Raw genomic sequence first — 27,875 nt, forward strand, 5'->3', positions numbered from 1 at the left:
TGCATGTTGGCTGACCTCCTTTAGCAAGCATGTTCTAAAGCAAAACCTGTTCTGACCTTCCAGTGAAGGAAACAGTGGCTGGTGCAGGAACAGTTTTGGCTGCAGTTTGGCTACACATGTCAGATAGCAGTTTTGGAAACCCTGAGGAAAAGGATGAATTTGTACATCTTGTTCGGTATTTAGAAACGCTTTTATATTCTCTTAGATAAATCCAGCAAATCTCTTCTGTAATCCTGACTGAGTCTTGGCTCTTCCAGACAAAAATCAGTGAATCCAGTACCTGTCTGCACTTTCCTCCCCTCACCTGGCTGCTTTCATTCTGGTAGCAAGCAGCTCTGATGGCTGTTGCTGGTGATCAGTAGTAGCTACTGCTGCTGGCTGAGTCATGCACAGTGTTGATGCCCTTATCCTTTCTCTGAACCTCCTTATCTCACTGGTGCACCTGGCCCAGCCTGGAATGTCTGCCATGCCTTGTCCTGGCTGTTGTGTCTCTCTGGGACATGACCTGCCCTGTTCTCTGCCTCTGTTGAGTGTGGCTGTGTGCTGTCTCAGTGGTGTTGCGGTGCTATGAAATCCATCTCTGAGCACAGAGGAATGCTCCAGGCTTGTGATGGAAGAGAAGATGCCTGGGAGGCTTCTGGGTGGCACTCAGAGCCCCTGGGCAGAGCTGTGTGGTCCCTGCAGATGAGAACAGCAGGGGCTGATGGTGTGAATTTTCCCTTCTATGGGGATAGGAAAATGAAAAAAATGAGGTGCTCCAATTCAGCACGGTGGTGCTGAGGTCCCATTTAATGCACTGCACTGGCCTCTTTTCAGTGACTGCAGTCTATCTTGAATGGCCATTCCAGGGGGGGAATGCTAACCAGGACACAAGGCTGTGAGGAAAACTCTAGGCAGTAGCAAGAAGCCAGCCAGGAAGACAAGGAAAGGTAGATGTATCTGCTTGCAGGACACTGTTTTCTTCCCATTTGCCTCCTGACTGAGGATGAATTGCTTGATGATACCTTGCTCTTGGTAATGTATATCTACTGATCCTGCTATTTTTTGCCCTCCCCAGCATGACTTTGCCTATCCTCCTCCCCTGTAGTGCAGCCAAGTTGCTGCTGTGAGGATAAGAAACCCCTTCCTTTGCTGCACCCTCAAAGACAAAAGGAAGGAGGGTGTCATCTGGTCCTCTGGGATATCTGAGCATTGGCTTTGGGTTTGGTCTGTCTAGGGGCACATAGAAGGAGATGGGAAGAATAGCCAGTGGGAAAACAGGCTGGATTTCTTGGCAGGCAGGCAGAGCTGTAAACTGTGAAATGCTTCATAGAAAGGAAGGGACATAACCTGGGGAGGTTTTGTTTTCTGTGCTTTGTGCTTTAGGATTTCCTTTGTGAATGTCACTTGGGAATTGGGATAAATCAAACCTACTGCAATTTGCAGTAACAGAAGCATGCTCTGGATCCAGCAGCAGGGTAGATGTGTGCTACTGGTAGCAAGCTGCTGTCAGCCAGGATGCAGATGAGCCAAAATGTCTGTCTTATGGCAAGGAGAGGAATGCTGGTCGGCAGCAGGGCTGTTGTGCTGCACACCACCTTGTGTATCTTGGCTGAGGGACCTGAGACACAGCAGGTATTTGGTGGCTCTGCCCTAGCTCCTTCCTTGCTGACCCAGGAGGGTGCTGTCATATTTTTTGGCCTTTGCCTCTTACTGTGTTTACACTCTTTGGTGCAGCTTGCTTTGCTTGCCCATCTCAGGCTGCAGCAGTTGCAGTAGCTTGAGGGCAGAGTGGCAGGAGTGTGCTGGCAAGCCCTGAGTGCTCTGCCTCTCTCTCCCTTGGGGAAGCTCTCAGAGCAGGCTGATGCTTTCCTCCCAATCCATTTGTAACTGGTGCACCTACCTGTGCTGATGCCTGATCTGCAGAGCCTGATGAACCTGCTGCTGTCCCAGTTCATTGCTCTGTTTGCTGGCAACGGGGACTTGGTTTCTGAAAGTGGAGTAGGTCTCTCCTCCCCTCTGTGTGCATCCGTGGTGTCTCATGCAAACACCACCCGGGGCTCGGGGAGGATCTTGCTTTCAGGAAGCTGTGGCACATTTCGAAATGTGTTTTGTGTGCACTTCCCTTGACACCTCGATAGTGGCTTCACCTGGCCACTATCCGAGCTGAGCTCTGGGGATGGACACCCCTATGATCACATCTGCTTTTGAAAGCTGCTCCATGCGACCGGCCAGTCTGCAGAGCATCCCGGTGTCCCGGGTTTGTGTCCAGGCCGGCTGCCTTCTGCCCTCTAGCGGGAACATGTTTGGGAATAGGTGCTGCTCCAGCGGTTGGCAGGGTACAGGAGCATCGGGAGCATTCCGTGCCTTGGGAGCCCCATGGAAATTCTGGCATCTTTCCAGAAGCCCAGTCTCAGAGTTTAGTATCACCTTGAAGGGAAACCTGAGCTGTGAGAATCAGGAAAAATATTGAAGAGCAGCTAAACTGACACTATTAAAGACTTAGTCCATGTCTGTGAATCTAATAAAGGTGGTGGTGCTGACAAGGATGACAGAGGGCCCGTGGTGGGGAAGGTGGATGTGTTCTAACATTTGTAGGCGGCATGGAAACTACAGGAGGACCCAAGGTCCCTGGCTGCTTCCACTTGGAGAAATCAGTGCAAATATCCAGGGAAACAGTCTTGTCCAGAGAATGAGCTGCCACTCAGGAGTGGTTGGTAAGCCAAGCACTGAATAGCCCAGGATATCAGCAGAAAAAGAGAGCATTTCATGGGCTTGACTCTTAACTCGTGGGTAAGGACTGGCTCTGAGGCTGGGGCACAGAGCAGGGCTGGGCAGTGACACTCTGGATGCACTCTGGGCTTTTCCCCTGGCTTCTTCCAGCTGCAGTGGGCACCATGCCAAGAGCAGATTCTCCAGATGTTGCACATCAGTTGGAACACTGTTTTGTTATTTGGATGAGATTTTCTTTGGAGTAGAATTTGCTTATAATAGTGTTTATACATACTTCTGAAAAAAATCTTAAAGCATGTTTTTATATTTTTTATACAGGTAAGAGGGTGGTAAACATGCAAATAATATTTGAAGACTTCTCCAGAATGAGGACTGTTGTTGTTGCTCTTATTTTTATTAGTTCTATTAGTTCTTATTAGTTCTATTTTATTAGTTCTGTTCATACATGGAGGGCATCACCTGTGACCCAGTTTAGTGGCACAGTCAGAGCAGCAGAAAACCTTCTTGCTTTTTCAAAACAATATTAGTTTTTTAACTTGGGGAGTGCTTTCATTTTTTTCAAGGAGGAAGCTATGCACAGAGTACTGCTCAAGCAGGAAATTGTTGCATAATGCTTTATATTGCCCTTCAGTGAAAAGGAAAGCAAAAAACTACCTTTTGTTGTTTGAAAAGCAAAAAAAGTAGATAAGAAAATGCTTTCATGTCCTCTTGCTGTGGTATATAGGAGGTAGAGAATTAGGTCCATTGAATCTGCAGAGAATTTTGACACTTTTACTGCAGTGCAATAAAAATATTGAGTGAATTGTTCTTGGATAATACGTACATGATTTGGTATAAGAATGCTTGTAAAATAGACCCTATACATCTGTGTATTGCTCTGCCAAAAAATGGGGACACAGTGCAGCTCTGGCCAGACTTCAGCTGTATCAAAGTTAAAATGTTTAGGATTTATTTTGTGGAAGGGATGGTGAGCAATAGACCCAGGAAGAATAGAGACCATAATTAAGCTCCCATGTGTGCTTACAAAAAAGCAGATATGAGGATTTTTCAGAGTTGTGGGATTTCATCAGCTGTGGTTTCCTGGGTTAGGGGAATTGACTAAGCCTCTGACAGAGGCAACCAATAATGAAAACACAGAACTTGTTGTACTAAAGCAATAAAATGGTGTCTGCTCCTTCTCTTGGGCTCCCAGATTATACAAATCCCTCCAATCTGTATGCACATGAAGTAAAGATAGTGGAGTGATAATGCAGAAATTGTGACTGCGCCACAAACCAGTCACTTATTATTCCACTAAACTTAATTCAGTTGCATTGGGAAGACCAGCCTGTAGTAAATCACTGTCAGCAGCAGCAACAATATTGGAGAAAGCTGCTCTTTGTCCTGGGACATCCCATAACAATCCTTGTTCCATGTGCAGTGGGAGAACTGTAGAGACAGTGTGTGACCCAAGCTCTGTTGCCACAGTGAGTCATGTACACACACAGCTGTGAGCTGATCCTCCCAATGGCAGATAGCATCGTCTTAAAAGGATGTGACACCTTGAATTCAGCAGGTCTCACACCTCTGCCTGATGATTTGAAGCTCCACTTTGAATATTGTGTTCAGTTTTGGGCCCCCCACTACACAAAAGACACTGAGGTGCTGGAGCATGTCTGGAGTTGGTGAAGGGTTTAGGGAATTAAGTTTATGAGGAGTGCTTGGGGGACCTAGGGCTGTTTGGCTTGGAGAAAAAGAGACTCAGAGTGACCTTATTGCTCTCTACAGCTCCCTGAAAGGAAGTTGTACTCAGCTGGGGGTTGCTCTGTTTTCCCAGGTAACAAGTGACAGAACAAGAGGAAACGGCCTCAAGTTGCACCAGTGTAGGTTTAGGTTGGATAGTAGGAAAAAGTTCTTCACTGAAAGGGTGGAGAAGTGGTGGAATCAAGTGTTGGAATCAGCATCCCTGGAAATATTCAGAAAACAGGTGGATGAGGCACTTGTGTGTACATGGGTTACAAAGTTAGTGGTGAACGTGGTCAGGCTTTGTTAATGGTTTGATGATCTTAGAGGTCTTTTCCAACCTTAACAATTTTGTGGTTCTCTGATGGAGAATATCACCTGTATGATGCACATTTCAAGTAAACCACAGACTGATTTAACTGTCATTCTCTTCTATTACTCAAATCTAGTTCTTTCTGCCGGTGTTTTGTCCTCCTACCTGCAAGGACACTGTGGTGAGCCAGGTAAAGCAATAGAAACAGAGCCACTCTTAGCAAGGATAAGTGCACAGGGAGCAGGATTAGTAGCCTTGGCACATGCAGCGTCCTGGGAAGAGGAGAAATGAGTTAACATCTCTATGGACTCCCAATGTGGTTTTGGGGTGTGTCAGGCAGCAGGAATTTTATGGAAAGAATGGGGATTCTTCACATCAGCAGAACAGAGTATCCATCCCTTGGAGAAGAAATATTCAATTTGTTAGAATTAGTATAGTTACCTGTGGTCCTGGATGGTCAGGCAGGAAAGCTTCCTTAACAAAAATAAGCCAGTGTGTGTCCTCTGTGACCTCTTGAATGGATGCTTTTGCAAACAACCGCTGGAGGCAGTGCTTTGCTGCTGGCAGTGAATTTCACAAAATGCATGTTTATAAGAGCTTTCCTTTTCAAGATAACTACAGGCCAGCTTGGTGAAAGCAGAAGTGTTTCAATCAAACTTCAGAGCAAAAGCTCCAAATTTGTCATTTAGTGAGGAAAAGAAGGCAGCGTTTTTTAAGATAATACCAGGGAACAGTGAGTACCTCTCCCCAGTAAATGACCAGTAGAGGAGTGTAGGAGTACTGAGGTTCCAGGAGGCTTTCAGACTGCCCTGTTGGAGCTCATTTTCCTTGTAGCTATCAGTTCTTGTTATTATCAGAATGTTACACAGACATATTTACCACGACTCAGTATAGCAGAGGTCCCTGCAGCAGTTCCATAGCTCAAGAACAGTTGCTACTTGTTCTGTTTAATTATAGGAGTAAGTGAATCCAGATTTATAATTTGTCTACCAAAAAGTGATTTTCAGGGATCACACTGTGAACAGTTCTGGACAAAACCACGGGGTAGTTGCTGTGGAATTTGGCTGAAATGTTTAGAGCAGCATCTGATCACTGTGGATCAATCCTGTCCTGTGGATATCTGCAGAGATTAGTGTGGGACCCTCTGCTGCCCTGTACTGGCACTGGACACTCAGCACTGATGTAAATCTGGGTGATGCAGGGATTGGTTAAGTAACAGATCAAAAGAGGATCATCAGGGACAACCAAGCTGCTTAAAAATTGTGTGCTCTTGTGCTGCAAGTACATTCAGACTCTAGAACATGCATGTTAATCCTTGTGGGAAGGGTGGTGGTGTTTTAGAAAGCACTGTTTGCAGAAGGGTTGGAGCTGCAGGGTGCAAGCTGTACCTTTGACTACCTTATGTCTTTGAGTGCTGCAGGGAGAGAGAGCACAGAGTGGAAGGGGGGAATTACCTTTTGGCACATAAAATGGAAAGGATGTGGGGCAGGTTACAGCATCTCTCACTGTGTAAAATAGATCTTGGAAGCTGGAGAGAGATAGAAAGAGAAGAGTGCCTTATCAGAGATGAAAGAGCTGCCCAAGTGGGCAGAGCTGACCAGTAGGCATTCATTCTTCCCCTGGAAAAAAGACCAGGTACTGCCTCAGAGAGGAGCATGAAGAGCTAATGAGTGAATTAGTTTTTGATAAGAAGTGTGTTTTTACAGTGAGAACAACTGCCAGGTAAAATTATAACCTTTCCACATCCTCCAATTAAGACTGAATATCCTTATGTAAGTTTTAGTCTTTAAGAGATAACTTTTCCATGCAGGTAACTAAGTGACTAAATTAGTGCTGCAAGGAAGGTTTGAGTAGATGTGCTGTCCTTGTCTCACATGTTCAAGCCTCATTTCTCTCCATGGCTTGTCTAGCAGCAGTCACAATCAGCACTGGTTTGTGGTGGTTGTTAGCTAAGCTTAGCCTCTTTGCAAGCTTTCCTTCAGTACATCTGGTGGAGTGGCTGTACCCCTTTTTCTGGTGAGAATTCAGTCCCCCATCCCTCCCTGAGAGGTGCTTCTGTCTTTGGCCTTGCTCCCCACAGTTCACCCCTAACCATGCCTAAGTATTTCTGGGGAGGAAAAAACCTGCCTCAGGTAATGAGGTTTCTTCCTTCCTACAAGCAGATGCTCAGAGGGGAAGGGTGGACAGGGACCACTTGTTGTAGTGCTGGAGTGCACAGAGTACAAGAGCTTAGGGTCTGTGCTCTGGGTTTTGGCTGAAATAATGCAGCCATCTGGCAAAGGAGTGTGCAGAACTCCCCTGCACACCCAGCTTCCTGACTTCTGGTCTTTACCAGGAGGGACCAGAACATGAAGGGCAGAGCAGCAGGGTTGCAATCACAGTCCAGGAAACCTTCTGCACAAGCTAAAATTATTTTAGAAGGGAGGACAGGGACATGATAGGAGGTGAGTGCTTGCTAAGCCCTAAACCTGTCCTGCAGTTTGGCTCTGTCCTTCCCTTTTTACTGTCATTCCATCTCTGGGATTGTTCTACACTGCTGCTGTACATCACCATAGCAAGAGCAGGTTTTTTCCTTTAAAAATAAATAAAGCAGGTATTCAGAGAGCACAGTGTGTCAGACAGAAAGGTATTTGGTAGCAGCTAAATCTGTTCTCCAGGGAGGGTGGCCTGACTCTCAGGTCCAGCATGCTGATATCCACAGAAGTCCTGGGAACCAGAGTCTGCAGCAACGCAGCCATGGAGCACAGAGGGTGACTTGTAAAACATCAGCGTGCTCTTACTGCTGCTAGAGCCTGATGATGTCTGGCTTTGCTCCCTGACACAGGGTTCCTTGCAAGTAGCGTCTATGGGAGTCCTGCTGCAGGCTCCTAGGCAGGAGATCAGAGTGGCTGGCTGTTCCTTTGAGCAGTGAAAGTAGCTCTTCTCACTTAGCCTCAGGATCCTTCCTAGCTTTTTCCTGGAAGTGCCACTTACCATGCTGAGTCTCCAGGATTTGAGCTTGTCAGGGTGGCTGAAGCTGTATGAAACCTCCTGTGGGGCTGCTTCCCAAGTCAGCTCTGTGTGGTACCGTGCAAGAGGAGAGCTGAGTTGTGATGTCTGCATGGGAACATTTGCCTTAACTAAGTCCAGGACAAGGGTGGATTTAAGTGCTTTGGTTTATAAATAAACAGTGCTGTGGCCAAGGTAGATTTAAACAGAGCTGGCAACAGCCCTGCTTGGGAAGGGATCTCTTTACCACATGGCCTGCTGTTGGACTTCCTGTTGCATGCTAATCCCTTAAGCCTGCTTTAGCTCTGTTAATTTTCCTTCTTTCCTTTTTTCCCCGATGGGCTGTCTCCGTGGCGCGTGAATGCCGGCGTTCCTAGGCCAGGCCTGTGCCTGCGACTGGGCCAAGCATCCAAGCTGCCTTCTGAGCACTGGGTACCATGTGGCAGGGCCCCAGGGATGGTGGTGCCTGAATGTGTCCCATTCTCTCTGTCTTACAGGCTCTGCAGTCTGCGCCTGAAGAAACTCACAGTGCTGAAAGAGCTGGACAAAGAGCTGAGCTCCGTGCTTATCGCTGTGAAGATTCAGGTAGGCTCCTCTGCTTGCTGCTGCCTGATGGCAGCGAGCCAAGCCCATCCTTGTGCCCTCTGTGAAGTGCTGGTCTGCATGTCCCTTGTCTAGTGCCACCAGCCCCTCTGTCTCAGTTAGCATGCTCAGGGAGATTTTGGCTCTCAGGCAGGTGGGAATGATGCCCCAGGGACAGCGGTGAGATACCTGGTGCTTGCTTGTATTGGGAATTAATTTGGTTAGACACTGGGACAGAATCTGTCATGCCTCCCTGCCTGCCTCTGCCAAGGCCCTCCTCTCAAATTGCTGTTTGGAGTTTGCCATCCCACTGTTCCCTACCCTTTAAGAGAGGGTCAGTGCTGGATGGTTTCCAGCAGTGCCTCCCATCCAGATCACTCCCTGGGGAATGGAGGGTGGGAAGGGAAGGGTGCAAGGGATCAGCATCTCTGTGCATGATGTTCTGCTGGTATTTGTACCCTGTCTGATCTCTAATATCCCTTCCCTTTCCCTGTGCATCCCTGCTATGCCTGGTGCCTCTACTGTGAACCAGGCAGAAGGGAGGGAAGAGGATCTTTGTCACCGAGGGGACAGGAATTTGCCACCATCCTGATATGTGCGATCCCTCCACCCTCTCTGCTGCTTGTGGTGGAGAGATGTGTTCCTGGGGGTGCAGGCACATCCTTTCCACCTGCCAAAGGACAGCATGGAAACAAAATGCATCTTGAGCATGCTGTCCTGGCCACAGCTTCCCTGACCCAGCTAGGGTGCTGGTGTCCTTCCTTCGTTCTTGTCAGCTGGCACGACAGCAGCTGATCCCGTTGAAAGCACCGTGGGTCGGCAGCTCAGCAGCTTTGTGCTCCCACAGAGCTCTTTGTGCTGCACATATTAGAATCTAAATCCTGGATTAATTCTGGAAGCTGCAGTATTAGTGGAGCTCTGGGAGCTGGAGTTGCCTTCATGACAGACCTGATTCACTGTCACGGAAGAAACTGAAAGCAAATTTGTGAAGCCTGGGGCAGGGAGTGAGGACAGTAGGAGAGGCTGTGGTTCACACATTATTGGTCAGTGTCCCACTTTGTGGCATTCCCATCGCTATCTGTCTGGTGTCGTTCAGGAGAGCTGAAAGCCCTGGAACCCCTGAGACCTGTGCTTCTCTCCTGCACAGTCAGTCCGAGCTAAATGTGCTTCTCTGCACTGGGGAGCCTTGGGTTCTTGTGCAGCCCACTTGTGCTGGGGCTGACATGTGCTGAGTGTGCATGTCCTCAGCTACAGCCCTCACAGGCTGCAAATGTGGGACTGGGGAAGAGACTGCACAGTGGGACTCCAGCTCTCTCAAACAGACCAACCCCATCCCTGCCACAGGCCAATCTTACACCTTGATGGCAAAAGAAATTAATAGTGCTCAGCAGTGTGAAGCCACAAAGCCTTCTTGCTGCAGGGCTTCTTTTCCTGTTAGGGAGTGGAGGCTGCATCCAGGGATTGAATTTAAACATGGTCACCTCCTCTCTGCATGGCCGTGTAGCTGTGGCTGCATGCTGGTGTAGGCTTCCTGCAAAGCTGAAGAGAACAAGGAGAATGCTTTTACCCACATTGCCCCATGGCTCAGCATTCCTTGTGGGAGTGGGCTGAGCTTGTGTGCCTCCCTAGGCTGCTTTCCACCTGCCTGGCCAGCTGCCTTGGCAGGGTTTGGGACTGCTGGAAGGCAGATGGAGGCTGTAGGCAGCTCCAGCACAGCGTGCCTACAGAGTGGCCTCAGATGGATCCATCCCTCCTGCTCCTCTCCTAGGTAACAGATGAGTCACACTAGTAAGAAACTGTTTGAAGGCTTTCCAGTGAGCATTCCATCTTTTGGATGGAAACAGCTGATGCACAGAATTTATAAAGGCCCTGCAAATTCCCAAGGGGGAAGCTGGGGACTAAAGGAAAGGGAGGCTATATTTCTCTTGCTTCAGTAGTAGTTCTGTTAGGGTCAGGAAGTTGCTGCTCTGAAGGGCAGACTGCATGGAAATGGCGCTGCCACCCAGGCAATAGCTCCAGTGCTGGAGACAGTCTGCTTAAAAAATGTGCATGACCCAAAGGACAGTGTAAAGCCTGTCCTGTCCAGAACTCCTGATCTTCTCACAGTTCCCTTCTTGTCTTAAAAGACAGCCTCCAAGGGTGCCATGTGCTGCTACCTGCTCCTTCATCTGGAAATACCACTGTCAAGGGGAACTTTCTATGTCTACAGAACTTACCCATTTCCCAGAGGTGATTTGAATATATAATGTTCCATGGATTTGAGTGAGATAAAGCCTGTACTACTGTAAAAGAGGGGATTTGCTCTCATTCACTTGGGTGGTTTTAAACCTTTGTCCCTTGTTACTTGTTTTAACAGACTGGAGCCATCATAGAGCATTTCCTTCTGTGTGTTGTTCAGCGTGGCACTAAGAGATTTGGATGTGCTGGCTCAGCTCCATACAGCTGCAGATACCTGCCTTGGTATTGCAGCTGATTATGGCATGAAGGGAAACAGTGTTCCCTCTCAGCAGAGAGACTGAGGTTCACAAACACCCTGTCTTGAGCCATGAATAGAGGAAACAGTCAAAGGAAAAGAAGAAAACAAGCCCCAGCACTCCCAGAACTTTCAGCTCCTGTGACAGGTGCAGTGGATGCAGGGCTTCCTGCATCTGCCTGCAGGATGTAGCTGGTGACTCAGGTTCAAGCCTTGGTGCTGTAGAGAGATGATATTGGCAGTCACTGTGTAGGAGACAAGAGTGTTTGCTATGATCTAGGCCAGGCTAAAAAGGTTGTTTGCCTCTGCCGGGCCTGCCCGCTGCCCCAGCCATGCTCCCTGAAGGAGCTTGGGCTTTTTTGGTCTTTCTTACTATGCAGTTTTCTGTTTATGCCTCACTCATGCTTTGTTTCTTATCTCTTTGTAACCACTTGTAGTATTTTTCACTCCTGCCTGAGCAATCCTAGCTAAACCCTAAATTTGTTTATTATATTAATGGGCTGTTCTCTCCCAAAATGCACGTTCAACTTGAATTTTGGGGTTTTGCTGTCTGCCTAGTCCAGTACTTGTATTAGTTCTCTCTCATTTTCCAGATGTGGTATGCTGCTCTAGCTTCAACCCTCTTATAAACCAGACCAACCAGGACAGATTTACACCTGAATTTTGGGGTTGTACCTTGCAAACCAGACCTGGGCATCACATACCTGTGTATTGTAGTGAAAGCTCCTGTGTGTTTTCAGTTCTTAGGCAGTTAAAACCTGTGACCACCACTTGTCCCTTATGCTTTTCCCTTCCTTGACACTCTCTGTCATCCATGATTTTCACTGTAACAGTCTGATACTAAGTTTTTCTGTAGTATTCATAGGGATACTCAACTGTTCTACAGAGAAATTGGTTTTACCTGACATTACTCAACTTACAGAACAGCTGAGCTACATCAAGTGTTCAGTGCCATGTCCAGTTGAGGTTTGAATTTCTCAAAGGATGAAGAATCCTCAGTATTTCTTATTGTCCTTGTACTGTGATAATGAAGTAGCCTTTGTCCCAGTCCTTGCAATTCCACGTGTGTGTGCACTGGCATTTCACTGAGGGATTGGATTCACCTAGGATTGAGGCTGGGTATGTCACTTCCTTAGTGGTAAATGACAAAGAGGCACAGGACAGCAATGTTTATGAAACAAACCATCATTTCCTGAACACACCACTCAGGATATCCTCACCTTTTCTTTGCCATAAGTCCTTCCCCAGAAATAGCATCTTCAGGAAGAGTAATTGCACTTCTACTTGTGTTTTGATGAAAGAGTAAATCTTTGGTGGATAATTTCTCTGCAACAAAGAGCAAATGGTGAATGTGCTGAAGTAAATGGTCACTGTCATTGTGACTGCCTATCATCTGTTATCAGAGGAGAGTTCAGGAAGGGTCAGTTTGTTCTTGGCCAGGAAGGCTCACAGATGGTGAAGGGGATGAGCTCCACCTCCTCTCTTCCGTTTTAGGAAGACCTTGTGCAGGAAAGCCTTGCTCCTGGCACAGCCTCTGGGAACAGCATTGCAGACAGCTTTTAGGAGGATCTGTGGGTTGTGCCACCCTGCAGCCAAGAGGACCTGGTGCATGCAGACAGCATTTTTCTGCCCCCAAGTCATTCAGTGTCTCTATCAGAAACCAAGACATAGAGATAGTAGAGATAGGGCAGAGGTAAAGGAAAGAGTTGGAGTGGGAACATGATTAGAGTGCCTCTGTTCCTGCCCTTCTGGTAAAAACCATTTCTATATGTAGAGAGATAAAGACTGTTGGCTGAGGAAAAGACTAGGATAGAGTTTTCTGATCACAAGCTGAGCAAGCAGGGGCACCCCTGTTCTCCTGGACATCCTGACTTGATCCAAGCAGAGCCATCCTGCCAGCTTTGCTTAGACAGGGATCTGCACTGGGCCTGTCTGCTTGCGGGAGGGATGTCTCCAGGACCTGGCCAGGCAGCATATTGGGACCCTTTCCTTTGCTCTGCCTGGCTCCCTCTGGCTCCAGGATTGTCCCTCACAGCACGGGTGTGACCGTGTTCACAGGGGTCCCAGGATGAGGGAAGATTCAGGGATGTGACTCCACGTTTCAGAAGGCTGATTTATTATTTTATGATATATATTAAAACTATACTAAAAGAATAGAAGAAAGGATTTCATCAGAAGGCCAGCTAAGAATAGAAAAAGAAGGAATGAATAACAAAGGTTCTGTCTCGGACAGAGAGTCCGAGCCAGCTGACTGTGATTGGCCATTAATTAGGAACCACCAACATGGGCCAATCACAGATCCACCTGTTGCATTCCACAGCAGCAGATAATCCTTGTTTACATTTTGTTCCTGAGGCCTCTCAGCTTCTCAGGAGGATTTTTCATAGAAGATGCCTGTGACACATGGGAGTGTCCCTCCAGGTGCCAGATTGAGCAGAGCAGGCTTGTGAAGAGCAGGTGCTCCTTGGCAGGTGGGCAAGGAGAAGGGGCCTCTGGCAGCTCAGGGGGTACTGCAGGCTTTTGCAGAGTGTTGATAGGCATGGGAAAGGTGGCTCTGCAAGTTGGACAGAACAGAGTCAAGGCATTCTCTCTTTCCTTGTGGACTGTGAGTCTGTGGTTGAGCTCAGTGTGTGTGTCTGTCAATCTCATTATAGGGTTCAAAGCGAGTCCTGAGGTCAAATGAATACATCCTCCCACCTGGGGGCCTGATGGAGACCGAGCTGGAGCTGACCTTCTCACTGCAGGTACCTGCTCCCCTGGGCTCCCTTACCTGGCATTTTTCATCAAGCACAGCTTTAGAGCTAAGTGTGAAAGGCACAGCCTCTGTGGAGGAGCCTGCTGTAGTTGGCCAGCTGCTCCGTTGCTCCAGGGATTGTTTGCTGGGCATTGGGGTTTGGAGGATGATGGATATAGGTGCAGGTGGCCTTTGAGGGGCACCTCAAAGCTCAGCAGGTCAGATCCTGCTGTACATCAGCATTGAAGAAGAGTTTTCCACCTGTGTGTCGTGCTGAGCCTTGCCCTCATGCTGCCATTTTCTGTGTGCTTCCCTTGCCCAGTACCCACACTTCCTCAAGAGGGATGGCAACAAGCTGCAGATCATGCTGCAGCGGAGGAAGAGATACAAGAACCGCACCATCCTGGGCTACAAGACCCTGGCAGTGGGAATCATTAACATGGCTGAGGTACAGCGTGCTGGGAGCAGGGGGGAGTCCCACATGGCCTCCTGTGCCTGGGCTGGCAGGCAAGGTCTCATTGCTGTGAGAGTTTTGGCTTGTTGGCTGGCTGTAATATAGAGAGGGTGGGCTGCCAACTGCCATTGTGTCACCCTATCAGGGAGCTTGTCTATCTGTCTGTCTAGGTCATGCAGCACCCGACGGATGGCGGGCAGCTCCTGGGCCTCCACAGCAACATGAAGGATGTGAACATTCGAGTGGCTGAAATCAGCATCTACTCTCTGTCCAGTCAGCCCATCGACCATGAGGATGGGAACGTCCCCTCGGGTCCTAAAATCAAAGCTTCAGGTGTGTTTAGTGCTCAGAGCTGCAGGCAGACATTTGGGACACATTTGGGTAACAGAGTGTGTCCCCAGCACTGCCAGTCCTTTCACTGGAGCCATGACAGGCACCATGCTTAGCTGGGGCATTTGCACTGTCTGCTTTCAGATCGCTCCCCAGACATTGATAACTACTCTGAAGAAGAGGATGACAGCTTCTCCTCAGAGCAGGAAGCCAGTGATGATGCTGTACAGGGTCAGGTAAGGGAGGCCTGGCAAGATGCTTTATGTCCTGTTCCTGTTTCTGGGGCAAGAGTCAGGCATTGAGGTTCTTGAGCACCCTGAGCCCTCTCATCTCCTTGTAAACATTGCCATTGTTCCAGAGGGCTGAGAGCTGTAATACCTCACAGCAAAAAGAACTTTGACAGCAGTGGGCTGCTGTCAAGTCCATTGTGAGGCAAGGGACTTTGGAGAACTATAGATCTCATCTGTCTGTCTCTGGAGCTGTCTGGTCTGCAGCAGAAAACCCCTGCTGAGCTCTCTCCATCTTGCACCATGATTTTCTCCCTTCTCCCTGTGACGCCAGGTCAGAGACTCCTTACTGTCTGAGAGAGAACAGGGATTTTAGGTAGAAGTAGTTCTGAAAATGGTCAGAGGTGGCAGAGCCATCCCAGCCCTGTGATGAGATGTGTCACTGCTGTTTGCTGTGCCCTTGTTGTGGTGCCTGTGCTCAAGGCCATGGAAAGCCTTGTGGTGGTGTGCTGATAAAGCACAGGGACAAACCCCTCTTCATGGTTGTTGTGGTTTGAGGGTAACTGAGGTTGTTGGGGCAGATCAGAGTGAAACAGCACTGGATGACCAGTGTTTACAAATATATATCTATTTGGCAGGTTTATTTCAGAACAACTTGGTTGCAATGGAAAGGAGCTATGTGGCCATTTTGGTTATTATTACCCATAGTAATACAACAGTATAAAAGTATAAAGATACCACTTCAGAAAATATAACAGAAAAAGAAAGAGAGGTAAAGAAACAATAAGAGTAGATAGTGGAGAGAGAAGACATCACCAGCTGTGGATTCAGGTTTGATTATTGCTGGGTTGAAGTGATGGTCATATTCTTGATGGGGGAAGCCTGAAGCAGAGAGTTTAGTGCTTAATGTGCATTCAGGTTTAGGTGGGAATGCCCAGGTACCTCCACTGGAGTGGGAACTTTTACACTGTCTGATGTAACACTGTGGATTAGGTGCAGTCCTCAGGTGAAAGGCCTCAGGAATGAGTCTGGGGCTGCTTGGGGTGGGGTGGGGGGTGATCTTTGATAGTTTGGCACCTTCTAAGACTTGAGAGTTCTCTCTCACTTCAGTGTAGTTGAGCCAGTTATGCCACATCAGAAGGGATGAATACCTTCAGGCCTAAGGGAGGGGGAGATGGGGGAGGAAGTTTTATACCTGAGCCAGTTGTGTAAGGGAGGATATTGGTCTGATGAAAAGCATTATCCCATCCAGCAGGATCTGCTTCTTGTGGCCTCTTCCTTTATCTGGCTCAAAACCCAGCTTGTTGCTAAACTGAAGTTGGTTTGTCATGGTCAATCTCTGGTGATGGGTACTCGCCCCTCTGCACCTAGGCTGTTCTTATGCAGATCAGAGGCTTCTCCACCACACATCCAAAAATTCTTCTCCCCTTCGGTTTGCTGGGCCTCAGCAAAGCTCACCTGCTGCTTTTGCAAATGGTCATTTGTTCAAGTCATTAACCATTATCACCATTATCATTTCAGTCTCTTACAAGGGTCCTCCAGATTACCTGTCCCATCATGCTGGGTTAATACAGCAGGAGCCCATGTCCCTGGGAGTTATGCATATTGTTAAAGCTAATCCCTGGAAAAAATGTTTCTTTGTGATTCATGTGCTCTCTGAGCTAACTCTGGAGAGGGGAGAGCAGGAGAACAACACATGGGTCCTGAGGAGGCTGTGTCTCCTCTTATCTTGCTGATACATTCTTCTCTGGAGAGGCCTGGGGACAGAAATGCTGGGGAAGAAGTTCTGAAGGGGAACAGTGCTAAGGAGAGAGAAGGAGCTCCATAGAAAGAGGTAGCAGAAGAAGACAAGATTTTGGGAGCAGAGTGGATCAAAGCTTTTCAAAATGGAGGCCAAATGTGGATCAGGAGAATTTTAGGAGGTGCTTCTCCATGAACATAGTTGTTCTAATGTACTGTGACTTTTTGCCTGCAGGATCTGTTTGATGAAGAGGATGACTTGAGGAAAACCAAGAAGGCCAGGAGGAAAATGAGCCGAACCACATCAATTGGCAGAGTAACATCAGCATTTACAGCATGATCAAAGGGATGGAAGGGATTCACTTTCTCCCCTCTCTGAAGGCAGTGAGGGGTGTTGGGAAGGGGAGATGCTGGCACTGGTGCAGAGCAGTGGAGAGAGCCCTTGGCTCTGAGAAGGAGCAAAACTCTTGCCATTAATGAGCTAGCTTGTTGCTCAGAGCTGTATGCCAGTTCATGGTCTGTGCTGTGTTCAGCCTGGCTTTGTATCAGTGGTGATCTGTGTGCAACAGAGTTTGGACTTGCTGCTGTGTCACATGGTCTCCTTCCTCTCTTGAGGAAGGGGAGGGTGGACACAAGGAAAGCTGAGCTATTAGCAGCTCCTCTGCATGTCTGCAGAAGGGAGGAGCTGCTCTGCCAGACCTTGCTCTCCAAACTTCTCATCCCTGTTGACTTCAGCCCTGCAGATCCCTGGGCACCTTCTTCCTGAGTTTGTTCCCCATCTTGTCTTGCTTGAAGGCAGTATTGTTCAACCAGGTGGTCTGGGGAGAAACAGGATTTAAATGAAGTGCTAATTCAGCCTGTAGCAGAGAAAGTATGAATCCTTGCATCCTCCCTCATGCCCAGACTGTGGCTTCTTGTGGAGTTCCAAGTCCTACAGCAAATTTAGAGAGAGAGCAATCACAGCTGACCTTGAACCTCTGGACAGCATGTTAGAGAGAATAACCATGGCCTGTATGTTAGCTTGGAATGTGGTTTGATAGTTTTGCTGATCTTTTTTCCTTCCTTTCTTTTGTTTTAGCAACCAAACTTCAAGCAGAAATTTGTGGCTTTGCTGAGGAGGTTCAGAGTGACAGAAGAGGTAAGAAATAGGAAAGCTGCCCCCATCTGGCAATGTCTCCTGCAGATGTGTAGGTGTCAGAGTGCAGGTTCCCACTCAGTGGGAGCACAAGGCTTGTGGGCTCAGGGATGTGCCAAATGTGGTGTGAGACGTGGCAGAGACTAGGACATGGCTTTTCCAAAGCCTTCTGCCTCAAGAAAGCAGCTCTGGGCCTTGTGCTCATTTCAAAAAGCACCTTCCTGGTGGGGAAAGGTGCCCAGGGAAGAAGAGTGCTGTCACAGACTGACTCTGCACCAGGAGCTGGCATTGCAGGGGCAGTCCTGTCCAGTTAGACTGACTGCAGGCTACCATCAGCCTATGGATGGCTTCTCTTGGCTGACAGCCCAGGCTAAGTGTGCAGCACAGCCACTGAAGCTCCTCCCAGGTGTCCTAACTGCCAGCAAGTGTGATGGGTGTCTGAGACTCCCTTGGATGTCATGGCACCCTCCTTTGGCCCAATGACAATGTCTCTGGATTCTTCCACAGGCTGGATTTGCTTCCCTGAGGTGGGAACAGTGCCATGATGTGCCTCATGACTGACAGGCAGCTTGTCTATGCCTCTTGTGGCATGCAGGGAACTCCACGTCTCTTCACTGCTCTCTGGGCTTGGTCCCACAGGTCCTGGACTCTGACCCTGTAGACCAGACCCAGGAGGTGGAAGAAGACCTGGGCTTGCTCTATGACAGCCTGGAAGAGTGCAACAACAGTGACAGTGGCCCAGAGATGGAGGACAATGAGAGTGTGCACAGCACACCCAAGCCCACCCTGAGGTAAGGGTTGCAGGGAGTCCCTGGCCAGCAGCACAGCCTGTGGGACCTGGAGAAATGGTCTCCAACACCTTTCTGTTGCTTGAGCTAATGCAGGCATTGTCTTGTCTCCACTCCCACTGCCATCTGCTATTGTTGCCTCTGGCTCCTCACTTAAAAACTGCCCATTAAATCTGATTTCCTTCACATTTGTCTCACTTTTCTGCCAGCCCAGCATCTGACACTGATCTGCTGGTAGAGCCCTATTTGATCTAAACCCCAGCTGCTCCCAGCTCTCATCTCTTTCTGCCAACAATCCTGGTGTTCTCTGGGCTCTCCACACTGAAGCATGCCTGTCTTTTGAGTCCTTTGTGACTGCTTGGATCAGTCCTTGTGAGATGTGCATGCTGTGTTCCCACCCTGTGTGGAGATGTGATTAGCAACCAGCAGTGCTGCTCCTCACCCCATTCCCCAGGCACTGGTGACTTGCTCTGCCAAGAGCTGCTGACTTAGCACAGGGGTCTCCTGGATTGTGCAGGGAAACCAGGCTTTGCTCCAACGTGATCTGTGCTCACCTGGCCTCTCTGCTCATGGCTCTTGTGCTTTTGTGCTGTCTTTTTGTGAAAAAGTTGTCTTTTGTTGTCTTTCTACTTGGCTGCATCATAGTGCACTGGGTTTCTTGTAGTCAAGCCAAGCTTACTTGGCATTGTTGTTTCTATGGTTTTATATATAGATTATAGGATCATAGAATGGCCTGGGTTGGAAGGGACCTGAAAGATCATCTAGTGCCAAGCCTCCTGCCATGTAAAAAAAAAACCAAAAATACCCTCTCACACACACACACACATATATATATATATATATATATATAATATATATAGATTAAGAATATTATTTGGTTGGTATCCCCACTGAAGGTACTTAGCAGGAATAGCAGGCATGATTTGCCACAGGCAAACTGAAATGAAATCTGCTGGATTCTGGAGCACATAGGCCACTTGGGGAAAAAACAGGAGCATGATAGAAGTTGTGTTTTCCACAAGCCCACAAGTTATTGTGAAGGAGACAGCAGGCACATGGGCAAGCTGCTTAAATGATCTGCTTGTCTCAAAGGAGACAAAGGTGCTGTGGGAGAAAAAGGAAAGTCTTTCTGTGGTCAGATAGTGGTTTATGTATATAGACTGTGTGAAACTGTGAGAAAAGTCTATTGAGAGTATTTAAATGTAAAGACAGACCTCTACCCTGGTTCTGCAAGTGCCTACTTGCAAACATGTGATCACTGGAACAGCATTCCAGAGTGAATGCTGGTTTGTGCTGGTGCCCACCATCACAGTCTTCCTGGAGTGTTTGGTGCTATTTCTGGAAGGACATCCTAAAGTGTCCCTGGCTTGGTTTGGTCTCTGGTGCCTCAGTTTCTGGCAGTGCTGAATGTGTATCCCTTGAATTCACAAGGGAATACTTCACAAAATTCTGGGACTGTATTTTTTCTAAGGAGATGTGGAAGCTGCCTGCCAAGGTGTTTCATGTAGACTTCATGGTTCCCAAGTGCTATGCAGCCTTCTCAGGGGGTAAATTACAGCCCAGCCTGTAAATTTGAGGTGATCCTCAGGTTGGATTTCTTGTCATAGACAGCCTTGTTGGACACTGTAAACATCTGTGTTTAGCAAGGGCACTAATGGTGTGCAGTCCTCAGCAGTGGGAAGGGGCTGATGCCCTGGGCTGGGCCAGTGGTGCTGAGAGCTGATCCTTTTGGTCAGCCAGGGATCACACAGCTCCAGTTTGCTCCTGCACTGAGGCAAAATTGGAGCTGGAACTGAGACTGGTACAGGACCTCAAGTCAGACCTGTTGGTTGAAAGTCAAAGGTGAATGAGCAGATATCTTCATAGATGACTGGGAAAATGGATGGGACAAGGGGGGCTAAATTAATTTAGAACAGAAGGAGGCTGTGCAGAAGGACTTCACCTAAATCTCAATCATGCCTGTAGGAGGAGAGCCTTAAACTGCAGAGCAGGAAATTGCAAAAGGGCTCTGTGCTTAATGTGATGTCCTTGAGGGATGAAAGCTTCTGAATTGCAAGTGAGACAGGGCACAAACAAACACAGCTTTCATGGGGAAGGGGGAGACAGCCTGATTTAAATGGAGTGTTGAAAGCCAGAGGAAGTATAATATAATCCAGACACATCCAGTGTCTAAGAAAAAGGAGGGAATGAAGATACTCTTTGTGATGCCAGTGGCACAAAGGGTATGTCACATTCTGGTGGGATCACTTGGGACAGTATAGAGGAGTATGGAAGAGATGCTGATTGAGGGATGATCTATTAGAAAACCTACATGTTTTTCTGGTTTGACTCTTAAGTTACTAATGTAACCTCTATGGGTTGAATTTCTGGCTGGGAAAGGCAAGTGTAGAGTAATGACTCTACAGAGTGGTGACAATGCCTGAGATTTTGTAGCAGAGGATGGAGGGGAAGAGAGAGAGGAAATATGTTGGTAAAAGGAGATGTAATTTATACCAGTGTGTGGCCTGGAGAAAATGTCCCACAAGGGTGCTATTGTGACTTTAAACCTGAAGCAACCTGGTCACAGAGCCAGTGAGGGGAAAATCAAGCCTTGACTTTTCCCAACCAGTGTGTGTAAACACTGCTGCTGAAGAGCTGCTCTGTGCGGGAGCCATCATTTATTTACAGAGGTGGAATGTCCTTTCAAGAGCAGTAAAGCCTGACACACACTGTTGTGCCTGGTACAGTGTGCTGTATACCAATGAGGAAGCATGCTAGAAGGAAAATAAAATGAGCAGGTAGGATGTTCAGAGGAGATATCCTGCAGGAAACTGCAGGTAAATCCTGATGAGAAAAGTAGAAAACAATGGAAAGACACTGATAGAGTGGTAACAGAAGAACTTCTCTATATCTTATGCCTCAGTGACCATCCCTGGAAACCTGCAACCTCATGGCCCTACCTGTACCCTAGGCACATCAGGAGAAGCATTTCCTGGGAGTTAATGAGCACATACACAAAGCTTAGAGGGAATCTAGCTCTGATCTCCTGCAGCAAAGTCACACATTGCAGGTGGATTCTGGTTGCTGTAAAGGTTCTGGGAAAACTGGCAAGTGAGATCCCAGTGATAGACTCCACTTGTTTCCTAAAGAGTGGTCTTTGAGCAGCCCACAGGCTGTGAAAGAGGTCCTTGGCAAAAAAATAATGTGTGGGAAAAGGGTAAGCAAAGGTGGAAGCTTGCACTGTAGTGACAGAGACTGTCCTGGCTTCCCCAGCAGAGTTCCTGTGTGAGCTATGGTGACTTGGAAACAGGACTAGGAGCTGCACTATGCAACTCTACCAAAATGTCAGCCCAGAAACCAAAAACTTGGCAAATTTAAGTACTGTGCTACCTGAGGTGTGGTTCTGTGTGCAGTACTGAGATCCTCAGAGCCTTAGGAAAGGGAAGGAGGATGCTGCAGTTGGAAGTGTGCAGCAGCAGCAGGCAGAGGCAAGGAGCAATCCCTGGAAAAGGGGGAGCAGAAGGGAAGGCAGCAGAAGTCTGTGGAAGCTCTGATGGTGCAGAGAAAGCAGAGAGGTTTAGGGGCACTCTGAAATTGAGGTGTTGACAGAGACTGTATAGCAGTGAGCTGGGGCAGAGTGGCAGCTCCTCACCTGCACTCAGGGGTAGGGGATCACCTGAGGCAGAAGGCACCAGGAGCCCCTAGCCTCAGCTCCCTGAGGTCACAGGGGCACTGCTGACAGCTCTGCTCCTCAGCTGTGCATCACCCACACACTTGGCTGTCAGGCCCCGTGTCCCGCTGAGGACCTCTCCACAGAGCTCTGTGCTTGGGACAGGCCGGTGGGGGTGTGCTGGGATCATGGTGACTTTGTTCCTCTCTTATTCCTGCCTTTTTCTCTCCCGTCTGTCTGTCTGTCCGTCCGTTCGTCTGTCTGTTTCTCTGCAGGCGTTTCTTTGAGGGAGTCTCTCATTCTGGTTCCCAGACTGAGATCGGCAGTCTGCACAGCCAGAAAGGGCAGGATCAAGAGTCGGGCAGCCCTGTGAGTTACACCTCCACCTCCACCACCACCTCCTGCCCCTGTCCCTCCCCAGCCAGCCCAGCACCCCCACAGCGCCCACGCTCTGAGACCACAGCTCCTGGCAGCGCCTGCCTGGGGCTGCTCCTTTCCTTCTTTCCTCCTCTTCTTCCCAGCACAGGCAGGCAGGTAGCGAGGGGGGACATCCTCTGGGGCCGCTCCCAGAGATGCCCTGTGACTCCCCTGTGGGAGCTTGTGTTCTGTGAGGCCAGGCACAGGTCACTGGCAGCTGCCCTGCACAGGGTGCTCCGTCCTGCTCTGACCCCACTCCCTGTCCCCCAGGGCGAGGCAGACAAGCGGAAGCCGGGAGCACAGCGACCACAGGAAGAGCAAGGAACGGAGGTCCCTGCAGTGGTGAGTCCAGGCTGTGGGATGTGGAGCTCTTTCAAAGCCCAGCTTGCTTTCTGGAGTACCAGGGGTGCCCACCAGGCTGGGAGCAGGGCTAGGAAGACAAGTAGATTGTGCTGCAGAGCAGCAAAAGTAGAAGGAGTGTAAGGGTCTGCAGGACACGCGGCCCAGCCCTCTCAAGACCCTGCAGCCTTGGCCCTCTGGGAGAGCCACCAGGCCTCTCTTGATGATGGGCACCCATGGGTGCAGGGTTGCTCCTTGTTGGAGTTAGGAGAGCAGTGTGTGTGAAGTGACTCTGTGTGGCCCTCAGGAGCTGACATCAGAGGAGTCCCTTTCCCGGCTGACCCCCACAGAGGCTGCCATGAGGGAGGGCAGCATGGACAGACTGGCCCAGCTGGGCTCTGGGAGCAAAACCGAGCTCCCCAGTGCCGTGTCCCCCAGGTAAGGCAGCTGTGTGCCCCCTCCCAGGGCTGAGCAAGCTCACACTGGCTCCCTGAGCTGTGATGGGGTTGGTGGAGATGAGATTTCCTCAACAGTTTTGCCTCTCCTGCTTCTCCTTCACAGCAAGGCAGAGAGCAAGCAGCTGTGGCGTCCCCGCAGCACCTCCGTGAAGGACAGGCAGAGCTCAAAGGTACAAGGTGGCCGTGCCAGCAGCCTGGACAGTGAGAGCTCTCCAGACTCATGGCATAACACCCAGGTGAGCCCACTTGGAGGTTTCTCATCCAAGAGCTGCCAGGTCTTCAGCCCTGGGTGGTGTCCAGGGTGGCTGGCTGGGGTTAGTTAACCTTTGTGGTGATGCTGTCCCAGGTGCCTCGAAAGTCTGTTTACGATCAGCTGAACCAGATCCTGGTCTCAGACGAGCAGCTCCCTGAGAGCATCGTGCTGGTGAATGTTGCTGAGTGGCAGGGGCAGGTGAGTAGGTGTGATGGGAGCTGGATGCATGCAGGCAGCTCTAAGCAGGGTGGACTCTCCCAGGGAAACTGGCACAAGCTGTGCCCTCCTCTTCCCCATTGTGGCCCTTCCTTCAGGGAGACAATGCGTTTACAGAGTGCTGAGTCAAACACACAAGAGTCAGGTGTGTCTTCTCCATCACACAGCATCACTGGATCCTCAAAATGTGATCAGTCCCAGAAAGACTGGCTAGCAGACTGTACCTTAGACCCTCACTGTTTGGTCCTGGCTCCCAGGAACCCCATGGGTCAGAGCTTTGTTGGATTCCATGAGAAAGAGCTCCCTTCCTCTGTGGGCATGAGGTCCTGGGAAGCAGCAGAGATATTTCCCACTGAGAAATGGAAGAGTGTCACCTCCCAGGGAGCATGAACTCCATCATCAGAGCAGGGTGGGGTGTGAGGACAGGCCCAGTCCCTGACAAACAAACACTTGCCTCCCCTATACCTGGAGCTCTAAAGCCAAAGGTGAGCAAGGAAATGTACATGTGTGCAAGCATGCAGTTAGATAAAGCACCTGTGAGACCCCTTCAGGATGCTGCAGCTACATCTGGCATCCAGAAAGGGTGCTGGAAAATTTTGAGACAGAAGAAAGGGCTTAGTGAGAGGTGATGAAGTCTTGAGTCAGGCCATGCATTCTTGGCTTGTTCCACTTGTCCTGGATAGGGAAAAAAGGGTCAGTGCCCACTCCAAAAACCAGCCCCTTTGTCCATCTTGGCTGCTTATTTTACCACTGTTGAACTGCATGCAGACACCTGAAGAGACAGAAGGATTTTGGAGTGCCACAGTGGGAGAGAGCAAGAAGAGGGAATGAACAGAGGCAGAGTGAGCCTAGATCAGGGCCCTTCTGTGGGATGGCAGAACTTAAATCAGAGGGTCCCTGGACCAAACTGTTTATTTCAAGGAACACAGCCTGGTTCTTGGGACAGTTTTGCCCTTGCCATGGCAAGGGTGGTGGCTGCTGTGCTCGAAGATAAGGGCAAGGGGCTGACTGGTCCCTAGAGCAGAGCTGGGAGGAGCAGGGATGCTCAGGATGCAGCTGTGAGTCACCTGGTGGTTTCAGCCTCCCTGCATGGCACAGGTGGGGACAGGCATCTCTGCTGTAACCCGGGGGGTATAGGGCTCAGGGCAGGCATGGGCTGGTGCTGGCCAGCACAGCCATGTTCCAGGGTGCCTTAACCTGAGCTCTCTGCATTGGCAGTACGTGAGTGAGCAGCTCCAGGCGCACAAGCAGTTGGTTGTATCCACCTGCTCCGTGGCAGACATCCAGGCAGCCTTCAACACCACTGTCTCCCGCATCCAGCGATTGTGAGTACAGCTTGGGCTCAGTCTGGTGGCACTGGGTGGCTTCAGAGAAGGGCTGGGCATGGCCCTTGCTCCCCAGGGCTCATTGGGGGTTGTTGACAGGTGTACACCCTGGGGAGAGTGGGGGGTCCCAGTACTGCTTTTGCCTGTGGCAGTGCACACCAAGCTGGATATTCTCAGCAGTGGGTTTTTGTCAGCTGGCCTGGCAGACTGTGTCCCCTGGCCCACCTGCTGAGCCACTGCACATCCCTCAGGGTCTCCTTTTCCTCTCCCTTTGGCAGCTGTAACTGTAACTCCCATATGCCTCCCCCGGTGAAGGTGGTGGTGGCAGGGGACCAGAGCTACCTGAGTGTTGTCCTCCGTTTCTTTGTGGAGCAGCTGGCCAGCAAGACACCCGACTGGCTCAACTACCTTCGCTTCCTGCTCGTACCACTGGGTGAGAGCCATGAGGAGCCCAGCCCCAGGGCTGTCCTCTCCCATCTCCCCAGACTCCCCTGCCTGAAGCCAACACTGCCCTTCTCCCCTGCAGGCTCTCACCCTCTGGCCAAGTACCTGGCCTCGGTGGATAACAAATACAGCACTCTCTTCCTGGACACAGCGTGGCGGGAGCTGTTCAGCAGGGCTGAGCCTCCCACTGCAGGTGAGGAGTGGGGCAGGCTGGCACCAGGCTGGCAGCAGCAGTGCCCTGAGGGACAGCCCAGCTGCCATCGAGGTCCTCACGGCTCTTTGTGCCCGCAGACACTGTGGACATAGCAGGCCGTGTTGCCCAGTTCATCGCTGGAGCCAGCCTCTCTCACCAGCTGCCCATCTCCGAGGCCATGCTGACCTACAAGCAGAAGAGGTGAGTGTGGCCCCAGGGTGCCTGTCCTCCCTCATGCAGCCCCGCTCTGGGACGTGCCCAGGACAGGAATGAGGGACACGGGACAAGTGAGTGAGGCCCTGCGTTCCAGTGACGAGCAGCGTGGTGCTGAGGGGAGCTGGGGTCCCACAGTGAGAGGCCTGCAGCACCATTCCCTGCCACCTCCTGGTGTGCTTGGCCCCTCCAGTCGCTGTGACTGTGACAGCCCCAGTGGTGGGGGCCAGCTGGGATGGGCTGGGTGGGGCTGCAAGCTGGTACTGTGCTGTCCGGGGGTTGATGCTCGTGTTCCAGCTGCACTCTCACCTCTCCCTTCTCTTGGTTTCTGGCACCCAAGGAAGAGAAGTCTCTATTTTGATTTTTATATCAGGTATTGGCTTGTGCTTGCTGTGCCGCTGCCTGGCCCCTCCCTGCCTTTCCCCATGTGCGTCCATCCGTTCCTCTTGCTGTGCAGAGGAGCCCTGACCCCACAGAGGGGCAGGGCTGCCCTCCCGCATGCAAGCCCTTTCCCAGCACTGGAGGGGACAACTCCTTGCCTCCTTGTGTAGTGTGCCCTGTGCTGCCATGTTGGGGACAGGGGGTCTCATGGGAGGGAGGGCAGAGGAGATGGTCCTAGTGGGTGTGAGCCAGCAGTGACCCCTGCAAGTGCAGGGCTGCCTGGGCACAAGGTCAGCAGTCACACAGCAATCGCTGCTCAGCACACCCAGACCCTGACCAGGCTCTCTTCCTTCTGCAGCCCCGACGAGGACTCCTGCCAGAAGTTTGTCCCCTTTGTGGGGGTGAGTGAGTTGAGGGGCCAGCAGGGGCTGAGGGGAGAGGTGCAGTGCACAATCCTGCTGATGCTGGGTATCCTCTGGTTTCTCCTTGCAGGTGGTGAAGGTGGGCCTGGTGGAGCAGTCTTTCAGTGCCTCCGGTGAGTCCCTGGGAATGCTCAGCTCTCTTTTCCACAGGCGGGAGGCTCTTGGTGTCCCCCAAACCCTCAAACCCACATTTTTCCTCCCCAGTGGACTCGGATGATGCCACAGTCTGCACCCCCTCCCTGCTGAGCTCAGCACCAGCCTCCAGTATAGCTGTTTCCTATGGCAAGGAGACCATCTGCACCCCACCTCCCTCTCCGTCCGTCTGCAGCAGCCTCTCGGGAGCTGGGTAAGGAAACGAGGCCCCCTCAGCCCGAGGCAGTGGGGGCAGAGGAGCAGGGGCACCACCTGTGTGCTCCATGTGCTGCCCCTGTTGCCCAGGTCTCCGAGCCCTGGTGTGGAGGTAATGGGCCTGCAGGTGGACTACTGGACAACACAAGGGCCGGACAGGAAGAAGGAGGGTGACAAGCGGGAGACGGGTATCAAGAACACCCTCAAGAGCAACTTCCGCTCACTCCAGGTCAGCCGCATCCCCAGCACAGGGGAGCTGGTGTCCCCCAGCACCATGGCCATGACCGTGGTCACCAAGGAGAAAAACAAGAAAGGTAACCAAGCCCACTCTGGGGTGCTCTCTGCCTGTGGGGCCACAGTGCTTTGTGGGGAGGCTGGGGGGAGCCTGCAGGAGGGCAGGGCTGAGATGTGGCCCAGCAGGGGCTCCCACTTAGGGCCAGGTGGGGACATCCTAACATTGGTCCTGTCTGGTCTTGGTCCCCAGTGATGTTCCTGAGCAAGAAACCAAAAGAAAAAGACTTGGAACCCAAAAGCCAAGTCATCGAAGGGATCACACGCCTCATCTGCACAGCCAAGCACCAGAACACCATGTTGCGAGGTGAGGGGCAGGTACCAGCCCCTTGGGGCTGTAGTGGGGCAGACCAGGCAGCACAGGCTGGCTGTGGCAGGGCTGTGCCTCACTGCACCCTCTCCTCTCAGTCTCCATAGATGGGGTGGAGTGGAACGATGTGAAGTTTTTCCAGCTGGCAGCACAGTGGCCAACACACGTCAAGTACCTCCCTGTGGGCATCTTCGGCTACTCGAAGAGTGTGTGAGACATTGGGGCATCCCTGGAATGGAGCTGCAGTGGGTTGCAGGAGACAGGGAGATGGATGTGCTCTTGTCCCCATCTCCTGCAGACCAGTCCCTGCCTGCTCAGTGGGGGGGGATACAGCACCTGCACCCTGTGGGCCAAGACCCGTGAAGGTGAGGCCAGTGAGACCGGGTCCATGCACCCTCCAACACCAGCCAGGACACCA

General features: G+C 50.5%; 1 protein-coding gene across 2 annotated transcripts in view; it reads left to right on the forward strand.

Moving 5' to 3' along the window:
• The window catches only part of LOC139587203 (phosphofurin acidic cluster sorting protein 1-like), a 54,842-nt gene extending 27,024 nt beyond the window's left edge, over positions 1-27,818 (forward strand). Inside the window, exons 2-25 of one of the 2 annotated variants that reach the window (XM_071421260.1) lie at positions 8,233-8,320; positions 13,445-13,534; positions 13,847-13,972; positions 14,149-14,311; positions 14,453-14,544; positions 16,511-16,591; positions 17,354-17,413; positions 18,050-18,201; positions 22,123-22,216; positions 22,535-22,606; positions 22,911-23,041; positions 23,165-23,297; positions 23,408-23,512; positions 24,749-24,855; positions 25,134-25,288; positions 25,382-25,492; positions 25,591-25,693; positions 26,046-26,078; positions 26,445-26,487; positions 26,579-26,621; positions 26,713-26,854; positions 26,947-27,170; positions 27,341-27,454; positions 27,556-27,818. In XM_071421260.1, coding sequence (XP_071277361.1) covers positions 8,233-8,320; positions 13,445-13,534; positions 13,847-13,972; positions 14,149-14,311; positions 14,453-14,544; positions 16,511-16,591; positions 17,354-17,413; positions 18,050-18,201; positions 22,123-22,216; positions 22,535-22,606; positions 22,911-23,041; positions 23,165-23,297; positions 23,408-23,512; positions 24,749-24,855; positions 25,134-25,288; positions 25,382-25,492; positions 25,591-25,693; positions 26,046-26,078; positions 26,445-26,487; positions 26,579-26,621; positions 26,713-26,854; positions 26,947-27,170; positions 27,341-27,454; positions 27,556-27,671 — 2,578 coding nt within the window. In that variant the 3' untranslated portion in view covers positions 27,672-27,818. The remainder of the gene's footprint in view (positions 1-8,232; positions 8,321-13,444; positions 13,535-13,846; positions 13,973-14,148; positions 14,312-14,452; positions 14,545-16,510; positions 16,592-17,353; positions 17,414-18,049; positions 18,202-22,122; positions 22,217-22,534; positions 22,607-22,910; positions 23,042-23,164; positions 23,298-23,407; positions 23,513-24,748; positions 24,856-25,133; positions 25,289-25,381; positions 25,493-25,590; positions 25,694-26,045; positions 26,079-26,444; positions 26,488-26,578; positions 26,622-26,712; positions 26,855-26,946; positions 27,171-27,340; positions 27,455-27,555) is intronic. The other variant, XM_071421312.1, reaches the window with a different exon arrangement.
• The last annotated feature ends 57 nt before the right edge of the window (positions 27,819-27,875 follow it).

The sequence above is a fragment of the Agelaius tricolor genome, unplaced genomic scaffold, assembly GCF_023055355.1.
Source record: "Agelaius tricolor isolate 1412-34295 unplaced genomic scaffold, bAgeTri1.0.p SCAF_1, whole genome shotgun sequence".
In the NCBI taxonomy this organism is placed as follows: Eukaryota; Metazoa; Chordata; class Aves; order Passeriformes; family Icteridae; genus Agelaius; species Agelaius tricolor.